The sequence below is a fragment of the Vespula pensylvanica genome, chromosome 1 (genome assembly GCF_014466175.1).
Source record: "Vespula pensylvanica isolate Volc-1 chromosome 1, ASM1446617v1, whole genome shotgun sequence".
Classification (NCBI taxonomy): Eukaryota; Metazoa; Arthropoda; class Insecta; order Hymenoptera; family Vespidae; genus Vespula; species Vespula pensylvanica.
Window position 1 is genome coordinate 5,317,781 of NC_057685.1, and position 19,800 is coordinate 5,337,580.

The 19,800-nt window shown below is 29.7% G+C and overlaps 2 protein-coding genes and 1 long non-coding RNA gene across 4 annotated transcripts; 1 reads left to right on the forward strand and 2 right to left on the reverse strand.

The window, feature by feature from the left end:
- Nucleotides 1–869: 869 nt before the first annotated feature.
- On the forward strand, nt 870–13,570 carry LOC122635183 (laminin subunit gamma-1). The gene is made up of 27 exons (XM_043825103.1): nt 870–1,010; nt 2,045–2,299; nt 3,409–3,809; nt 5,222–5,480; nt 5,901–6,205; nt 6,304–6,509; nt 6,588–6,691; nt 7,301–7,489; nt 7,609–7,834; nt 7,954–8,210; nt 8,286–8,458; nt 8,539–8,671; nt 8,742–8,966; nt 9,050–9,238; nt 9,335–9,520; nt 9,609–9,811; nt 9,900–10,115; nt 10,193–10,463; nt 10,543–10,721; nt 10,813–10,943; nt 11,035–11,145; nt 11,234–11,432; nt 11,513–11,750; nt 11,818–11,993; nt 12,074–12,256; nt 12,354–12,471; nt 12,554–13,570. The coding sequence occupies exons 3-27, from the start codon at nt 3,657–3,659 to the stop codon at nt 12,787–12,789; spliced, it is 4,866 nt and encodes a 1,621-aa protein (XP_043681038.1). The 5' UTR covers nt 870–1,010; nt 2,045–2,299; nt 3,409–3,656; the 3' UTR covers nt 12,790–13,570.
- On the reverse strand, nt 8,478–9,894 carry LOC122635246. Its single transcript, XR_006328616.1, has 2 exons — nt 9,844–9,894; nt 8,478–9,765 (listed from the first exon to the last, which is right to left on the reverse strand). It is a non-coding gene; the product is annotated as an uncharacterized LOC122635246 (long non-coding RNA).
- Nucleotides 13,571–13,755: 185 nt separating the features above from the next.
- Nucleotides 13,756–19,688, reverse strand: LOC122635213 (syntaxin-6). 2 transcript variants are annotated; one of them, XM_043825181.1, is made up of 7 exons: nt 19,360–19,685; nt 18,520–18,719; nt 18,073–18,167; nt 17,898–17,957; nt 16,694–16,926; nt 16,492–16,586; nt 13,756–13,990 (listed from the first exon to the last, which is right to left on the reverse strand). In XM_043825181.1, exons 1-7 carry the CDS (start codon nt 19,392–19,394, stop codon nt 13,914–13,916), a joined length of 795 nt encoding a protein of 264 aa, XP_043681116.1. In that variant the 5' UTR covers nt 19,395–19,685; the 3' UTR covers nt 13,756–13,913. The 2 variants fall into 2 exon arrangements, with proteins under 2 accessions (XP_043681116.1, XP_043681107.1); XM_043825172.1 differs by lacking the exon at nt 13,756–13,990 and having other exon boundaries at nt 14,082–16,586; nt 19,360–19,688.
- Nucleotides 19,689–19,800: the final 112 nt, after the last annotated feature.

Consider the following 19,800-nt stretch of genomic DNA (forward strand, 5'->3'; position numbering starts at 1 on the left):
ATTTGCTTCGTCATTTTTCTTCATACCTTATTATTTTACATTTTATTTGTTGAATACTGCTAAATTTATTTATAAAAATAAGAATTATTTACAATCAATGAGTATTGTCAATGATACATCTGTTTTAAGTGTACAAAAGTAAGAGGGAAACGAAATGCTATGCTACGACCAATCAGAACGTGTTTAGCGAGGGCAATGTTTGGTGAAGAGAAATACGATTGGTTATAATTTGCGGAATGGTATAGAAAGGACATATATTTGACTCCGTTTCCGTTTCTTGGATTTGAGTTGTATTAACCGTTTATTCGGTGAAGTTAGGTTATGGTAAGATGAAATTTCTTTTAAAAATATATTTTCGTATATAGATAAGCCTACATACATGTAAATACGAATGGATTCGTTTCCCAATATTCTGAAATTTTCATTGGTTACAACTCTTTCGTTTTTATATTATATTAACTATAAATTTGAGATTCAATTTTTTTTCTAATATAATATGTCATAAATTTTTAATGAAGTATATATTGACATTTATAAGTTTTATTTCTTGTTTGTATACTCTCATAACTATTGCATCATTATGTTTTATATATATTTATCTTTACAAATTTAAAATTTATTCAATATCGTCGAATAATTTTCATTTTCACTCAGCATAATACTGTACAATTATGTTATTAATGACAAAAGAAATCACAGAACTAACTCGGTCGTGATAGGTCAATCTAAGCCAATGAAACACATTCCAGGTTTAACCAATCAAAATTATTCATAATCAACATTGTACACATTGTGGTACATTGATTCGTGATCTTTCATTTAATGTGTAAACAAATTTAAAGCGTTAATGTCTGACTCATAATTGATGTGCCGTAAAATTTAAATACAATATAATTTTTTTTTCGTGAAAATAGTATTATTCAAATATTATCATTAAAACGAAATCAAAGTTCTTTTGAGTGAGATCTGACATAAATAATTTGAAATAAACTCTTCTAAAGTTTCATTAGGTTAGGTTTCCAAATGAAAATAGTGATTTAAAATATTATTTTTCTTTTAAATTATTATTCGAATCTATGAGGATTTCATCAGTTATTTTGACAACAAAATTATTTTGCTTCATGATTACGTATGATCGTTTATGGAATACAACAAACATAAATAAATTATGCGTTTATAACTAATTTAACATTATTTGATTTTATACAATTCTGATAACTTCATAACTTTGTGAAATTAAGAAATTGATGAAGTGATATTAAAAGATGTAAATATACTTATACCGTAATTTGTTCATACATGATATAAAAAGTATTATACGCGCGCGCGCGTGTGTGTGTACGTGTACGTGTACGTGTACGTATATATTGGAATACTTGGTATCATTTAGCATTTCCGGGTAAAAATATATCTGTTGAAGCATCCGACTTCCAACATTCGTGATAAATATTTGTAATAAAAATGGTAAAATTTATATAAAATCTAACCTATCAATACATACATAACAAAATGAATATACGAATATAATTTAATATTGTTCGAATTACTATTCTTATAAATACTTAGTTTTTAAAAAAGGAGATAGAAAGAAAGAGAGAATTGAAACTTTAAAATAGTGACAATACGTGAGAAGAAGTCATCGTTCCCTGACTGTTTAATCTTTTTTGTATTTCCGTTCGCGTCAGATAACGATTATTATAACCGTGTAAGCATATTCAGGAAGCATATACACAAATGAATGTCGAGGATATATATTCGCAGAACTAATGAGTCAATCGTATGCATACGTCGATATTAAATCATATTTACTTTATAACTGTTTCTTAATTGCATCGAATATACGACAATTTTTAAGTAAATTAACTTTTATTTCTCAAGTCTTTAGTCTTCATAATTGACAAACACATCTACGTTCTTTTATAAAAATATTTTTTTTAGAAAAATATTGTATAATGTATATGTCATGAGTGTTATAAAAAAAAAGTATTATTTGTCTTGAAATACATCAGTGGTTCTCTATTTTATACAAAATACCGTTTGATAGAATATATCGAGAAGGCACGTTTTCTACTACTACATGGAAGAGCGCGTGCGCTACTACACAGCGAAGAAAAACGAGGGAGAATGAAAGAAAGAGAGAAAGAGAGAGCAACGATGTTCGACAGTGCGGCTCCAGCATCGGACGCGGCGGCTACACTCCTTCTCTCTTCTACGTCTCAGTTCGGTTCGCAGCCTTGTACAGTGAAGAAAGGGACGTCGTTCAACTTCTACATTTTTGAGACTTCGTTTGCACGAAGAGGTTAGAAAAGATGAATCGTTTCTTCTTACTTGCGACGAGTTACGAATCGTTTATCCGAGTGACTGGTGATCTTTTGAAAAAACCTCTCTGTCGTTATCTCTGTCTTTCTTTGCGTGACTCTCTCTCTCTCTCTCTCTCTCTCTCTCGCTCTCTCTCTCTCTCTCTCTCTCTCTCTCTCTCTCTCTCACACGGTGCCTGTGACTATGCGTGTTCTCTCTCTTTCTCCCTTTCTTTCTATCTTTCTCCTTCTTTATCTCCCTTAGCACTGCACTTTCAGGATCACTGTACTCCTTGCAGTCTTAAGATGCGCTAGCAAATACCCTCACGTACACATGATAGTGATCACATAGATTTTATATTTCCTTTTTTCTTTCTTTTTTTATTTTCTTAGATATAGTGATTCGTTTCTTAGAAGATAGATCCGATCAACTACTTTTATAACCTTATTTTCACCAAGTTGAATTTTTTCGTAGGTGACGTCTATAAAAGTTTTTTAAAAATAGTCGGAAAATAAGAACGGGATCAATATGTCTATATCCTATTTTTTTTTTTCTTTTTCATGGACCGATTGATTATTTATATTCAAATAACGACGGAACAAAGGGATTTTCTACAAGAGTGTAGAAATAATCAAATTCTTTACGTATCTTGTTACAATAGTTTATCGTTTCTTACTGATTTGTCTAAGGGCGCATAGTTTTAGAACTAAATAGTATCTCATACTTGATGCAACTACACGGTATCTTGTTGACATTACTAGTAGCAAAGGCTGGAGATGTTCTTGAGATTTACTTGAAAAGCATTCGTTATCTCGAGTTGTTTTACGTTTGCATGCTTTCCCCTTGACTTTCTCGTATGTAAGTTAAGATGAAGCATATTTAATATTCATTTTATCGTAGATCTTTCGATCCAACACGATCGTACGAATAATATATATGATTTATTAAAAATAATATATCAGAAATATATTCAATCGATCAACGATATACTACTACGTAGAAAAAACTTTTCAAAAATAACGTACTTCCGCGCGCTTTTTTGAGAACAAAAATTAACAACGAATATCATTCATTATTTTTTTTTTTTCTTGTATTCTCTTTTTTAAATAGGAAAGAAAATCATTGACCAGAACGTTCGAAAAGTTATCGATCCTGATGGACCCGTTCACGTTACTCGACTGTTCTCATCTTCGAAAATAAAGGAAAAATTTGGTTAAAGTGAATCGGAATAAGGGTTACGAGTTTTAATGGTGTGTAAAACAACGCGATTTGTACTTTGGTGCATCCGTGCTGTCGAGTGATTGACATCGACGAATTGAAAGAGACTGAAGGATTTAAACGTTAAAAAAGGAATCAAAATGTGCGGAATTTTTTTGAAATTTTTCCTACTCGTTATTATCACGTTTTTCGTGGTATTGGCTGATCCTGATCCATCCGATGAACTTTATTCTCGATGGCCACCGACGAGTCGTGACGAAGACAAGTGTTATGATGCTCAAGGAAAACCACAGGTTAGTTAATGGACAATCAATTTTTTTTTACTTTACTTTTTTATATTTCTGCATTATCTGTGATCATATTTTAACGATTTACTAATGTCAATAAACTAAATGAAAAGAGATTGTAATAAATATAGGCTTCTAAATTTGTTAGAATTATTCGTAGAATAAGGACAAGTTCTGTGAACATAAAGTCAAGCTATCTTTCTTTCTTCGAATCTCTGTTGTGTCGGATCAGGGGGTGAACACATGGTAAACGCCATGTGTTTTATGTATGGTTACAAGATCGCATCTGTATGTGTGTTTTCACGGAAGAGAAGAGAAAAAGAAAGATCGATTTTATTTTTATTTTTTCTAATAATTTATTATAATAATTTGTATTGGATATCTCTCAATGTTTATTTTCATAATAACTTTTCTTTTATTTTATTTTTTCTTATTTATCATTAAGTTTTATAGAAAAATGTAATCGGAAAACATGTTCTAATCGTTTCGATGTATTAGTATCACGATTAGGAAATACTTATCAGAGAGAATGTGTCGAAGAATCTGTTCGTGGTGTCGATGACTCTTGCGATCTTGATCTTCGTATAAGCGTAACCAATGAAATATATAAAATTAGCGCGCTTAGACGAAAAATAGTCTGTTCTTCGTGATTATTTTGATATACGTAACGCTTTTTCCTAAAGGGAATTGGAACGACGGGTTATCGTAGAAAGGTCCGAAGTTACACGAACTTTTCGAGATAGCATAGAAGGATGATAATGTGTGATAGATATGAGACTATCCGGTATATTCTTTCTTCTTTTTTTCTTTTTCTTAAAAATGTTACGATTATGTATATTTAAAAAAGAAAAAATCTAGTAATTTTCAATCTTCTCCTTTCAATCAATCGGTTCATGCGAATGTCTCATTGATTATGTTAGATAACAACAAAAACTTGAATGAATATCGTGAAACGATTCACTGTTACGAAGAAATACTTTAATCAAAAACGTTCTTTTAATCAATTTTTATCTCTGTTTTCCTAATTAATATCAATTTTCATAAAAAGTTTAAAAGAAATCTTTTTGTTTTTCGTACAATAGTTCGAAAATTCTCGAACTATTCGTGGCGATCATTTAAGTTTTTTCTCTCTCTCTCTCTCTTTTTTTTTTTTTCATTAATGCTTACTGTAAAAGATAACATTTTCACATTTTGTTTCTTACGTTATTCGGAAATTCTCGTATTTTCATGTTAAACATTTTCTTTTTCTTTCTTTCTTTTCTTTTTTTTTTTTTTTTAAATTTCTTCGAGAACTATGAAAGAAATTCTTTTAAACACTTTTATGTCCTTTATAATTGTTAAAAATTCTCAAATTTTCGTGTTTGCCATTTTGTTTGTTCTGTGTTATTTTTTTTTTTTTTATTTTTATTTATTTTTAGAGATGTATACCACCCTTTGAAAACGCTGCTTTCAATGTATTCATGGAGGCAACAAATACATGCGGAGAAGAACGTCCAACAGAATTTTGCAAACAAACTGGAGTGCAAAGAAAATCTTGTGAAATTTGTCGATATGGCGATCATCCAGCCTCATTTCTTACCGATCATGATAATAACGACAATGCGACTTGGTGGCAATCAGAGACTATGTTTGAGGGCATTGAATATCCTAATCAAGTCAACTTGACTCTTCATTTAGGTATAATTATATGTAGAATATTATATAAATATATTTTATTTCAAAAGAAATTCGTAATATAATAAATAATTTCTCTTCGCTATTTCCTAACGTTGTTTGAAAATTCGAGCTTGGGAGGATATGAAAGAGCTGAGCATATAAGGAAACATCGTGTCTTGCGTAGGTGGGGTCTGTAGGATAACGATGCTGTATAGTTTGCGGGGTTATACATTTTACGCGATTCTCGTGTAATAAATTACGAATTACGTGTAATATTTAGGGAAAAAAAATATATATATATATAAAATCGTTTGTATAATTTGTAGCTATTTTTTGATATATTTGAGATTTGTCTATTTTTTAAAATACGTGTAATAGTGGGGAATAAAAATAACGAATCTTAAATTATAATAAATATTAAATAATTTTCATCGATGTTAGGTAATAAGACGTTCGATATCACATACGTCAGAGTACTCTTCGAATCACCTCGTCCAGAAAGTTGGGGTATATATAAAAGGAAAAACGAGCAGTCACCTTGGGAGCCTTATCAATTTTATTCGGCTACCTGCAGAGACACGTACGAGCTACCAGAATCGAAAGAAACTGTACGTGGTGACGACACAAGAGTACTTTGTACTTCCGAGTATTCGGACATTTCGCCATTATCAAAAGGGACAGTAGCTTTTTCTACTTTGGAAGGACGTCCTTCGGCGTATTATTTCGAAATGAATCCAGCATTACAGGTAGAATAATCAAAATGTATAACACATAAATATGTACATAAAAAGAAAAAGAAAATCAATTTAGAAAATGTTCATCGTTTTGTATCTCGTTTTTATAGGAATGGGTACAAGCAACTGATCTAAGGATCACTTTGGATAGATTAAACACTTTCGGTGATGAAGTATTTGGCGATGATCAGGTTTTAAAATCTTATTATTACGCGATCGCTGATGTTGCAGTTGGAGCACGTTGCGCTTGTAATGGTCATGCTGGGCAATGTGTAAACAGTACAAGCGTTGATGGTAAAACGCGAAGAGTTTGTAGGTAAAGTCGATTGTAATATTAGATTTTTATTCTGATTTGTTTCAAACGACCGTTTTGTAATTGTACTTGTTTTTATAGATGCGAACATAACACTGCTGGTCCGGATTGTAACGAATGTTTACCTTTTTATAACGATGCTCCATGGGGTCGTGCCACGACGACTGATGCTCATGAATGCAAACGTAAGCTTCGATATTATTTTTTCAATATTTTTGTTTTTTTGCCTTACGATTTATTATCGTATAAATGAAGAAACGTGAGTTTCTAGAATTTCAGAAGGAAAGAAGACACATATTTCTTTTCGTTCAATTCTCGAGAGAAAGAACGTAACTTCACGATCGGCTTGACATTAAACAACTGACTTTACCTTTTACGTCTGTTACGTGCATTCAAGTGGGGATATTGTGCACGGTGCAAGGACATATAATGTAGTTTCTTCGTGCTCTTAAGGCTCAGTATACGATACGTCGCGATACCTACAGAAAGATATTTGCTTGTTGTTTGTCTCATTTAATTTTTTTGTATCGTTAAAATTTAATCAATGAAAATGAATGAACTCGAAGGGCAAATTAACTGAAATTAAACTAGTTTATAATTTCTTTCTAAATAACATTATATTAACGATGAAAGTGATAATTGCATCGTTCGTGTTAATAAACAATTTAGTGATATGCATGACATCACGTTGGAATGAATTGTTTTCATGGTATCCGGCGTATAGTAAGGTTTTTAATTAAATAACAAAAAGAGAATTAATGAAAGTGGCTTATCATCGTGTATGTTGGTTTCAGCTTGTAACTGCAATGGATATTCCGAAAGATGTTATTTCGACAAAGAATTGTATAAGGCGACTGGTCATGGTGGTCATTGTTTAGACTGTAGAGCTAACCGAGATGGAGCTAACTGTGAAAGATGTCGGGAGAATTTTTATCAACGTCCGGAAGATAATTACTGCGTATCTTGTAACTGCAACGAGATTGGTAAAAATCAGAATAACTATTGAAAAACTCAAATTTAAATTTAAATTTAAAATGAAAACAATATTGCACATATATGATCATATAACAGTCAAATATAAAATGAAGATGTAACGTCGTAGGTTCAAGAAGTTTACAATGTAACAGCGAAGGCAGATGTCAATGTAAGGCGGGTGTAACAGGTGACAAGTGCGATCGTTGTTCTGCAAATTTCTACAATTTTGGATCTCTTGGTTGTACCTCTTGCGAGTGTAGTTTACCAGGTTCGCAAGCAAATACACCGAACTGCGATTCGACTAGTGGAGTTTGCGTGTGTAAAGAAAATGTTGAGGGAAAACGTTGTCGAGAGTTAGTATTATTGTCGAAGAAAAATTGTTTTTATTTTTATATGATTTATTCCATTATGATGATATTTTTTAATATATGCAATTCGTTTGAATCGTTTATGATTGCACGTTCTTACACAGATGTCGACCAGGTTTCTTTAATCTAGCTTTGGAAAATGAATTCGGTTGTACTCCATGTTTCTGTTATGGCCATTCATCGATATGTATGCCTGCAGCTGGTTACTCGAAAGTCGTTATTGAGAGTATGTTTGTCCGAGGAAATGAACGCTGGTCAGCTACCGTAGCTGGAAACCCAATACCTGTACATTATGATCCTCTAACGCAAACGATATACGCTACAGCGTTAGATCGTGACAACGTTTACTTCATTGCACCTGGTAATAATCTATTTCAAAAGAGTATTCTATAACAGAAGGAGGATTATTGAACAATTGTCTTGTTATCATTTACAGATAGATTTTTGGGAGATCAAAGAGCGTCGTACAATCAAGATCTATCGTTCACTTTAAGGATAGGAGAGGCAGGTCCTGCCCCAACTGCACACGACGTAATATTGGAAGGTGGAAACGGTGAACAAATAACGCAACCGATATTTGGTCAAAAAAATCGTATGCCAACTGTCACGGTAAAGAAAACTGATAGAATAATATTAAATTCGTATTTATCTTGTACGTTTGCTTTTAATGCTTTCAAATATTTCTTTAGCCACAAGAATATAGATTTAGATTACACGAGCATAGCGAATATGGTTGGCAACCAAGATTATCTGCCAGAGCTTTTATGTCCATTCTCTCCAACTTAACCGCTATAAAGATACGTGGAACTTATACGCATCAAGGTGAAGTTTCTTGTGTAATAAGAAATCTTAAAGAAAATCGTTTTATCAATTATGTTTTTCGTGTAATTAGGTAGAGGTTTTCTGGATGACGTTAAGTTGGAAACTGCACTTCGCGGTGCTGCCGGTGAACCTGCTGATTGGGTTGAACATTGTAATTGTCCTCACGGCTATGTTGGTCAATTTTGTGAATCTTGCGCACCTGGTTTTCATCATGATCCACCAAATGGTGGTCCTTTTGCTCTTTGCGTTCCATGTAATTGTAACGGACATGCAGATATTTGCGAAGCTGAAACGGGTGAGTAAATATTGTGTACATAGATTGAATTTTATGTTTGTCTCTCAAATTATTCATATATCTATTGGGTTAATATATCACAGGTCAATGTATTTGTCAACATAATACTGCTGGTAGTAATTGTGAATTATGTAGTCGTGGATATTATGGGTACCCTTTAAAAGGCACTTCCAACGATTGTAAGCCATGTCCGTGTCCTGATAACGGTCCTTGCATTCTTCTTGGTAATAATCCTGATCCGATTTGTTCTGAATGTCCAATAGGAAGAACAGGTAAAAAGATATTTTTCATACACGTTTGTTTCTTATATCCAATTTGTAAAATTAAAAGCAATTTTATAATTTCAAATTATTTTTGATTCTTTTTAGGACCAAGATGTGAAACTTGTTCAGATGGTTACTTTGGTAATCCTGAGAAAGGAATAGCTTGTCGACCTTGTGATTGTAATAATAACATTGATTTAAATGCAGTACGAAATTGTAATCACGAAACCGGAGAATGTCTGAAATGTGTCAATAACACTGCTGGCTTTCATTGTGAAGAATGTCTTTCGGGTATATTAAGAGAACAGTTTAACACAACATTTACAATATTTTTGGAAATAGTGATGTGTCTCATGAGCATTGATAAATCATTCATTAGGTTATTATGGAGATGCTTTATCTGATAATAGAGAAGATGGATGCAAATTGTGTCAGTGTTATCCACCAGGTACAGTTGAACTTGAAGATGGAAGAGTCGCTCCTTGCGATCAGCTTGTAGGTCATTGCCTCTGCAAACCCCATGTAATAGGACGTAACTGTGATAAATGTGAAGATGGATATTATCATATTTTAAGCGGCGAGGTGAATGGATAATTAAATAAGATAATACATACAAACAAAGCTATGGAATACTATAGATTATGTTCACATACATATATAAATATTTTAGGGGTGTACACCTTGTAATTGCGATTCTGAGGGATCTTATAACCGGACTTGTAATGCTGTTACTGGTCAGTGTCAATGTAGACCAGGAATAACTGGTCAACGTTGTGACACTTGTTTACCATATCAGTTTGGTTTTAGTAGAGAAGGTTGTAAACCTTGCGATTGTGACAGAATTGGATCTCAAGATTTACAATGTGATGCCAGTGGACAATGCCTTGTACGTTTACATGAATATAAATGTTCTTTATTTTTATCTTCTTATTTTAATTCGTCGCATATCTCTTTTTATCGCAGTGTCTTACAAACGTAGAAGGAAGACGTTGCGATCGCTGTAAGGAAAATAAATATAATAGACAAAATGGTTGCATCGATTGTCCTGATTGCTATAATCTAGTTCAATCTGCAGTCGATAAACATAGACAACGTTTATCAGAATTAGAGAATACACTTAAAAAGATTAATAGTAGTCCAACTGTCATAAAAGATTCAGACTTTGAAAAGGAATTAAAAAATGTTCAGAACAAAGTGAAGAATTTGTTGGATATTGCCAAGCAAGAGTCTGGAAGTAAATATAAGTTTATAAATCTGTGTGTACATTGTTTTCTTGTTTGATACTAAATTTAATACTAATCTTGATGTTTTAGGTGGAAATAAAACGCTCGTTGAGCAACTCGATGAATTGCATAGCCAATTGACTGAAATAAGTGTTATTTCACAAACAGTAAATATCACAGCAGCTGAAGCATATAAGACTACTACAGAAGGATTAGCAAATGTCAATACAGCAGAGACAGTATTAGACAAAATACATGATCAATTGACTGTGAGTTAATGAAATATACATATTTCAATATTATACATTATATATATTACAAATAAATATATGTGAAATGTGTATATATTACTAACAATAGGAAGCGGAAGATTATTTAGCTACAGACGGAGCAACGGCATTAGCAGAAGCCAAATTACGTGCTGATCAAGTTGGTCAACAGAATCAACAGATGACAGCTATTGCACACGAAGCACGTATTTTAGCTGATTTGTATGTACAACATTTCTTTTATTACATCTATGTAATATCTCTACACGTATAGATAACATTAATATTATTGGTGATATTAATTTTTTTATAGTAATACCAATGAAGCTAAGAAAATTCATATGCTGGCTGAACAAGCTCGAAATACGTCCTTAGAGGCTTATAATCTTGCTAAAAAGGCAATAGCTAAAAATTCAAACATGACGTATGTATTGTTTTGCAGAATATTTTTTACAATCGTACATAGAAATATGAAATGATGAAAATTATATGAAACTTTTTTTTTTTATTAGAGATGTTTTAAGAGAATTAGAAAATAAATTGGAAACGTTAGAAGATCGTATGAATGAAGTGAAGAATCTTACAGCAGTTGCAAGTGCAAAGTCATTTGCAGTTTCTCAGGAAGCATTAGGTTTATCTATATTAGATCTTTCTCTTCCTTCCGTAGACGTTGATTTACTTCAAACTCAAGTAGATGCTGTCAGTAATGAAGTAAGAATTTCATTTTATGTATTTATTATAAAATAAAATTTTTATTTTTATTTTCTTTTTTTTTTTTTTTTGCTTTTTAGGGATTACGATTAAAAGAACAAGCACAATTAATATTAGAACAAAATGAGAAATTCATTAACGAAATGACTGAAAAAGTATGGAAGAGTGAACAATTGTTAGATAAAGCACAAGATCAACAAGCAGCTACTGCAGAATTGCTTGCAGAATTAGACGGTGCGAATGAAAAAGCAAATAATGCTGTCAAACGTGGTGATCAAACGTTGAAAGAAGCGCAAGAGACTTTAAAAAAATTAGGAGGTAAAACGTTCATTATTATCAATGTTAATGTAATGGTGACAATATGAAACTGTGTTATTTTATTTAGAATTTGACGACGAAGTGCAACGCGAACGTATCAAAGCCCAAGATGCATTAGAAAGTACTGAAAAGATTGAAATAATGATTCAAACTGCGATAAAAGATATTTTCCAACTTGAAAAGATATTAAATGGATCTGAAAATAATGCAAGAAGTGCACATGAAAAAGCGCAACATGCACAGGTAAATTTATAATCTTAATGTTATAATTTATAAAACATATTAAAAACGGAACTTGCTTGATCTGTTTATTTTATTGCCAGGCATATGCAGAGAAAGCTAGTAAAAATGCAAATGATATTAGAATACAGGCAAATAGGACTAAATTAGAGGCATTGCGTTTAGGCAATGAAGCAGAAATATTACATCTCAGAGTTGATACTACAGATTCTCTAATGAAAGATTATGAGGTTCAAGTTGGAAAAGATACGAATGTTACTACAGAGGTAACGATAAAAAAAATTAATAAAATAGTGATTAAGTATAAATATATAAGAATAGATGCATAACATATAGTTTATAATATATATAATTATTTTATAGGCAAACCATAAAGTTGGACAAGCAAAAATCAATGTAGGTTTAACTGCAACGTATGTTGATAAAGCATTATCAGATATAGCTGAAATCATAAAAGAACTTGAAGATCTTCCTGAATTAGGTCAGTATGTATAAGCTATAATTTGTAAATATTTTCTTATATTATGAGAACTTTTGTGACTAATCAAATTTCTATTATGCAGACGATACACACTTGAATCATTTAGAAGAACGTTTAACTGCAGCAGAAAAAGAAATTAAAGCTGCCAATTTAGATCAGAGAATTAAAGCATTAACAGATGCAAAAAATATGCAAACGCAATGGGTTAAAAATTATGAAGACGAAGTCAATAGATTAAGAATAGAAGTTGAAAATATTGATGACATAAGGAAAGCTTTGCCTGCAGACTGTTTCAAACGCGTACGTTTGGAGCCATAATTATAATACTTGAAAAGGCACTAGTTGAATATACAGACAATTTTTGAAGTTTATTCTAAAAATAGATTACATACGATAAATTTATCTATCGTATTTAAATGTTTTCTGAAAGAACAACCTTTTAGCTTTTATATCAAAAAGGTGCCTTAATAAATTCATACATGTAGCGTAATGAATAAAATAATAGATTTCACGTGTAATGTCATATAATATTATATGATAACACGTAATACTTTAATATATTGCACATTTCTAATAGCTGTGAGCTATTAAGTCGTATAATATCATTTTATTTAATATGCGCATTTTTTAAGAAAAAGCTTTTTTATTTTTTACATATTTGCTATCGTAAGAAGCAAATAATTGCAATAATAAACATTACACCAAAGATTTTTTATAGTTTATACAATATGACCAACTATGTAGGATCTTCAAATCTTTAATTTTATATAACTTTTGATTATATACATAAACGTAATCCGTAAAATTTTATATATAAAGTATTCTTATATTTGGAGTAATCCATAAAATTTATCTGAATTAGGAGAAGTAATACTAAGATTTTACATAAAAAATAAAAGTTGAGTTAAATATGCTAATATTAAATATTATTTTTTTGACAAATTTGACAACACATCTTTATATATTATTTTAAAACGTACATATTGGATAATATTATTTAATTTTCAAATCGAATATACATATCGCAACTTTATACAACGTATTTGTGTATATTGTGTATTTTTTCTATATAGAAAATAGAATATAATAGAACATTTTATACAATTGCCAATTAGTATATAATATAAGTTGACGTAACGATGAAAATAGAAACTTAAATAAAGAAAGTTTTGCAATTAAATTTAATCATCGATTATATCCATTTGTTGATTTCATAGATAAAAAAAAAAAGATTATCGATCACTATTAAATTTTCAGGAAAGGAAACTTTGAAAAAGTGTTGCATATTCTAATGTAAGTATGCTTTTATTTTATATATCATCATAAAATATTCTTATTAGAAATATATGCAACAAAAAGAAAAAATATTTTTTATATTAAATTATATTAAATTCTATGAAGAAGAACCAATCATTTGTACAGGTAATATAAAACTAAGAAATTCATGTTATTATGAACAAAATTATTAATAATACCAATATAGCAGTCAACACTCCAATAGCTACCCATTGTCTCCGATCTAAAACAAACGAAAGTAACATCATATGCGTCACTTATATGAATATGTCTAGACATCATTTTTTAAAAGCAGTGGCAATAAAAATCTCGAATACGAGTACAAGCAAAATTTAATTTTATATTTGGCCCTTCTTCAAATACATTGTACATTAACATTTTTAACATGCATTACTATTTTAGATTTTGTTTTCAGTATATATTTCTTTTAATTCAAGATAAATAGTTCCATTATATGGTTGAGAGATTTCACTGTAACTCTTTTTAAATATTTTATATAAGAAATAATAAATTTCATTACCTAAATAAAATATTAACACTCTAAATCAATGAAGTCTTTCAACCACAAGATTTAATAACCAGTTGTTTAAATACAAGTTCAATGTTATACTTGAACATGTATTTATGGATCAGGAATATTTATGGTATTTTTACAGTAATGTATATACTAAATAATATGTAAGTATATTTCTAAATTTTATTATTTTTTTCACAATTGGTCATATATATGAGAAATAGATAGTCTATTATCCTCTGTTAGTCACATACTGAAATACTATTTTATTTTGATATGAAGTCTCTCATAAGATTATAATATTTGTATTTTTTTTTAAATGATCTATACACATACTGTATTTTTGAATTTGTCCTAAAGGGACAAATACTTTTTAATTACTAAAATTTCTGACATTTGTTAACAATATGTATTCTAAAGAAACAATCAATCTCAACCACCATACATACAAATATTCAATCCTATTTTTAAGTGTATTTAATTGAGCAGCTTAGAAATGTTATGTATGTACATATTTAATAAGGGTATGCTAAGAGACACATTCAATATTTCAATACCCACCAAATTCTTCTTTATATAGACTTGAACTTTAAATCACTTAGCATACTGATATCACATTGTGTACATTGGAAGTACTAGTATATGAGGTATTTCCAATACCCAAATATTATAGAAAATTTTTCTAGTGCTATGCATAATTTTGTCTTATTAAATCTTTATCAGGCACACAAGCTCTTGTGCTTATCCTTTCTACTTAAAATTCTGCTTGACGTATGCTTTATAATTTTTGGCATTGGTAATGTTTGTTAATTTTACTTGAACAAAATATCAACTATACTGTTTTAATTTACCTACATATTTTTCTTAGTAAGTATTATGTCAACAGTGTTTATATTTATTGTTACTGCTTATAGTTTTTTAACACACTGTATAGTGCTTATTGCACTCATATATTTTATATATATATATATGTGTGTGTGTATATATATAATAATTTAGTTTTCTTGTATATATATTTATATCTCTTTCAACTATATCTACAGAAAAGTATCCTGTTGAAGTGGTCCTTTTTAAAATTCAAAATTATATATTTGGCCAAGTATTTAAGAAGGATTAAATAATTTACTTCCTAATATTGTATATTCATCTGAGCAATTCAGCAAATTGTGATTATATCTTCTTGTTGTTTTGTTGTTATATTATCATTAACTTCAAATACTTGGTGACTCTATTTAATCATCATTTGATACATTTATTTTGCAAAAATAAACTATTGCAATTATAAGATCTCAAATACATATAATTTAGTTTTCAAATTTTTTAACATTATTTGTTATTATATACTTTTTATTATAATTATAGATATAGGAACTTAATAAGTTGAAAAGAAAAATAAAAACTGTATTATATATACAACAACAGAAAAAATAGATATTCTCCTCTATGTTTCATATTTTATAATAATTACACAATATAAATGAAAAGTTACTGTATTTGAGAAATTGCAATACAAATTAAGTATCAAGTACTTTTCTCTATATTCATTAAAAAATATTATTAATATGAGTATTACAGGTATATTGATATCCTGTATCTTGTATGTGGACTGCCCACTGTGGTAGTATAGCAACAGTGATATAATTACTAGTAACACCAAACAGAGGGTATTGAGCATACGATACTATACATTAAAATAATATTAAATAAAAGTAAAATTAATAATGTTTAAATTAATAGAAGCTTGCTTGCTGATGCAAATATTAAACAATAAAAGTCTTCCAAGGAGAGTGCAAAAATAGATAAATACTTAGTTCATTTAAAATAATGCCAAAGATGTTTTGTTGTTTTAAGAATAAATAATATGCAGTAGAGATTTCAGAATGTTGTAAAAAAATCATAACATCATTAGTCTATTTAATATCAAAAATTCCATAATTCTTCAGTGGTAGTTTTCGAATATTTCTAGCTATAATTTCTAATTTGAATAGTTATTACCCATGGAAAAGAAATATTCCATTTTTCTACTGAATAATTATGGTATATAATAATAATAATAATAATAATAATAATAATAAACATCTAATCTCCAGCACATAAGAAGCAGTTGGTTATTGTAGTTGATAAAGAAGATAAAGAAGAAGGCTTAGAGGTAAGATCAGATACAGTAGATGTAGCTGTGGTAGGGGCAGGAATGTAATTGTTATAATTACCGTTACTCATGTGGAGAACTTTAGCCATTTTCTTCATTGTCGCGTCTAACTTAAAGCCTGTTGTTTCTAATTCATTACCAAATTCATCCAGCATACTGTAATACATATAAACCATTTATAAGTACTAGTAATACAGCAATTAAAACAAAATAACTGTATAATTATTATAATACATCATAAAACAAAAATTTTATAAGCTTACATTGCTTGTTCGTCTAATTCCGAGTTGATCTGTTTAGATACTGTTTTGAGTGTACCAATACTTTCCCCAATTATTTCTAATTGTTCATCTTGTTGCCTCATCATGTCATTCTGTTGCTGTAGAGTATCGCCAAGAAATTGTCTATTTGGACTATCTGTCTCATTTTCAAGCTTACTATATTTAGTTGAAGCATGATTGACAGGAACACGAGCAGGACTATTATCCAAAAGGGGCTGAAAAATTAATTATCATAAAAGTTATATATTTATTATTTTAATATTGAAAACATAAAAAATCTGTTCTTCTATTAAAACATAAAATATCATTTACCGTGTAAACCATTTTTTCATTGTCATAACTCATAATATATATTGAAAGTTACTTTAACTGAATCATAGTAAAATTTGTTAACTTTTATAACAATATAGTATCATCTTTGTTAAAGTTTTTGTAAAATACATACATAAATAGATTAAATTGTTTTCTTTTATTATTACGTATTTATTACATGTAAACTCATTATATTTCCTAATGATTATTTAACTTTATTATAAACAACAATTTCCATAGACTTTATATATATCGTCTTTTTATTGACAATTACATGTATCGATCTCTGCTAATTTAGACAATAGTGGAACAATACTATAGGCACATCATGGAACCAATCACAGTAAATATGACCTAACTATATTTGATAGGAAGTTCATATAAATATGTACAGTATGAATCTAATCGTTGATTGGTGCATTTCGAACAATCAAATTAATTAAATGATATAAAACTTAATTTTACCATTCTTTCACTTTTCTCTTTAACTAATTATACATTATATAACCTATACTAAATTCTTTGTGTTAATAACATTTATGCTTGTGAATGGAATAGATAAAAAATTATCTAACTTAATAAATGGTAGATATTTATTATGTAATATGTAATTAAAAAAATATAATAAATATATGAATATAGAATTTAAAAGATTTTTTATCATAATAAAAAAATTACATTTTCAAAGAAAGATAATATCGATAATCTTGCCATCATTGATAAGATAACTAATCAAGACAGCTTTATATTGTGAATAGATATTTAAGCTAAGCGTTGACCTCATGAAACTAAAGTTTGGTTCACAACTATTTATAAAAAAAAAAAAAAAAAAAAAATATGATTTTTTAAAATCAAATATTAACTTTTTACGTACCTGTCTTGCCGTGCTATCACGGTCCCTGCCCCTACTTAAATTCATCTTATCTTTCATAATCTATAACAAACAAACACGTTAAAGGCGTCTCATTTCTCCTCATACTTAAGTGATAGGACATAAACTTGTATATATAGATTTTGAACTAACTTTTTTAGTAATTTTGTTTTTTTACCTTCACTTCTTCCCGCGTTTGTTCGATAAAACTTCGTTGAACGCTTAGTTCTTTATTATCAATCTTAAATTTCGTTGGATTTTTCTCTACGATACGTATAAATTTCTATATATTAAGGATATAATCGAAATCATTTTAAAATGTATCGAACTCATCGATCTAAAGATTATTTCGAATCTAAAGAAAATTTTTGAATAAATCAAAATAGATTCTAATATATATGTATAATATATATATATATATATATATATATATATATATATATATATATAAAACATTAACAAAACTTTTTTTAATAAACATGTTTTTATATCTTTCTCATAAAAAAATAAATATTAAAATATTCGAAAAGCTATAATCATTCTTTTGTCAAATAAATCATTAGAGCTTATCTCTACAAATCATTATAATTAATGTAGATAATATCGAATAAGTATTAAAGGATATAAATAGTGTCTTCTAGATCATCAAGATCCCACTCGATCGAGCGTAGCGCTTTTCGCAACTCTGTTGTTGTCCAATCCAATTCTTCGCGCGAAATCGGAATCCCCCCTCCACCGTTTATTGTAGGACTAGTAACGACATTTTGTAATTCCGTCCAGCGGCCGTATAAACCACGATTCTTATTTAGTGCCTTGCAAACCTCGCTGCAATAAATAAGCCATGGATTTTGTATAGACCGATTATAAAAAATTATCTTTAGGTTATATCATAGTATAAACAAAATCTTTCATCAATTTCTAACAATATTTTTTTTCTACATATTATTATAGTATTAGTTTGAATTTGCCATTTAAAAAGAATCATCATTATTTCATGACTTATTATTTCTTTCATATATGTATATAATTTTGAGCTTATTAAGTTAAATCAAAAATATAACATTCGTATGCAATATCGTCGATTGTTCACATCATTGGAAAAAATGTTCGTAAATCGATTGCACATAATCATTACATGGTCACAGTCCATGTAATATCAGCTATTTGTCAAAAAACAACATCACATTTTGTTGTAAACGTTGACAAGAATCTCTGACATTTGCACGTAATATACAACTTTTTGATATATCGATAAAATAATTATGTTTAACAAAGGCAAGAATCTTGATAAGTACTCAAATAATCTGATTAACTCTTCTTAAACAAAAGAACGTGACATTCTATTCGCGTATAGCTGTCAAATCAAAGCGCCATACTTTGCTAATGTTTTTTGTTTTCTTTTGTTTCTGTTCTACCTTTTTTCATAGATTTCGAATAATGATATTTAATTTTGAATGGAACTTACTCTTTGACGACAAAAAAAGGATTCTCCAGCGTCATTCCTTCTTTAAATTTGTAAGGGCGGCTTTGTTCGCCGCCACACGGCTCCTTCAGAAATCCCCGTCTGCGATTTGATGATCATCGGTGGAAATTCTAAAACTTCCGAACCAACTACACGTAAACTCGAACACGTTTATGATAAGGAGGGAAAAGAAAAAAAAACTTATGATCGTCGGCCACTCCGATTACTCGTGTTATCACGTCTGCGGACATCCACTTCGGCTGCTACTGCAGACGACTATTTATTCGATTTTGACGTTCGTGCGCAACGCATACCTCTCTCTAGAAGTCAGTTGAATATTGATTTCGTATTGCAACATATAACGCACGGTTTACATTGGGAAGATCGACGATCACGCCATGTGAGAAAATAGGGAACTAATAGGATCTATATACAGAGATTAAA

Excerpts from the sequence above, each read along its gene's own strand:
- LOC122635183 (XM_043825103.1), top strand. The coding sequence starts at position 3,657 with ATGTGCGGAATTTTTTTGAAATTTTTCCTACTCGTTATTATCACGTTT. Across the intron at positions 9,239-9,334 it reads ATGTCCAATAGGAAGAACAG|GACCAAGATGTGAAACTTGT; the intron begins GTAAAAAGATAT and ends GATTCTTTTTAG. Across the intron at positions 10,944-11,034 it reads GCACGTATTTTAGCTGATTT|TAATACCAATGAAGCTAAGA; the intron begins GTATGTACAACA and ends ATTTTTTTATAG.
- LOC122635213 (XM_043825172.1), bottom strand. The coding sequence starts at position 19,394 with ATGACGCTGGAGAATCCTTTTTTTGTCGTCAAAGA. Across the intron at positions 17,958-18,072 it reads AAACGCGGGAAGAAGTGAAG|ATTATGAAAGATAAGATGAA; the intron begins GTAAAAAAACAA and ends TGTTTGTTATAG. Across the intron at positions 16,587-16,693 it reads GAATTAGACGAACAAGCAAT|TATGCTGGATGAATTTGGTA; the intron begins GTAAGCTTATAA and ends TATGTATTACAG.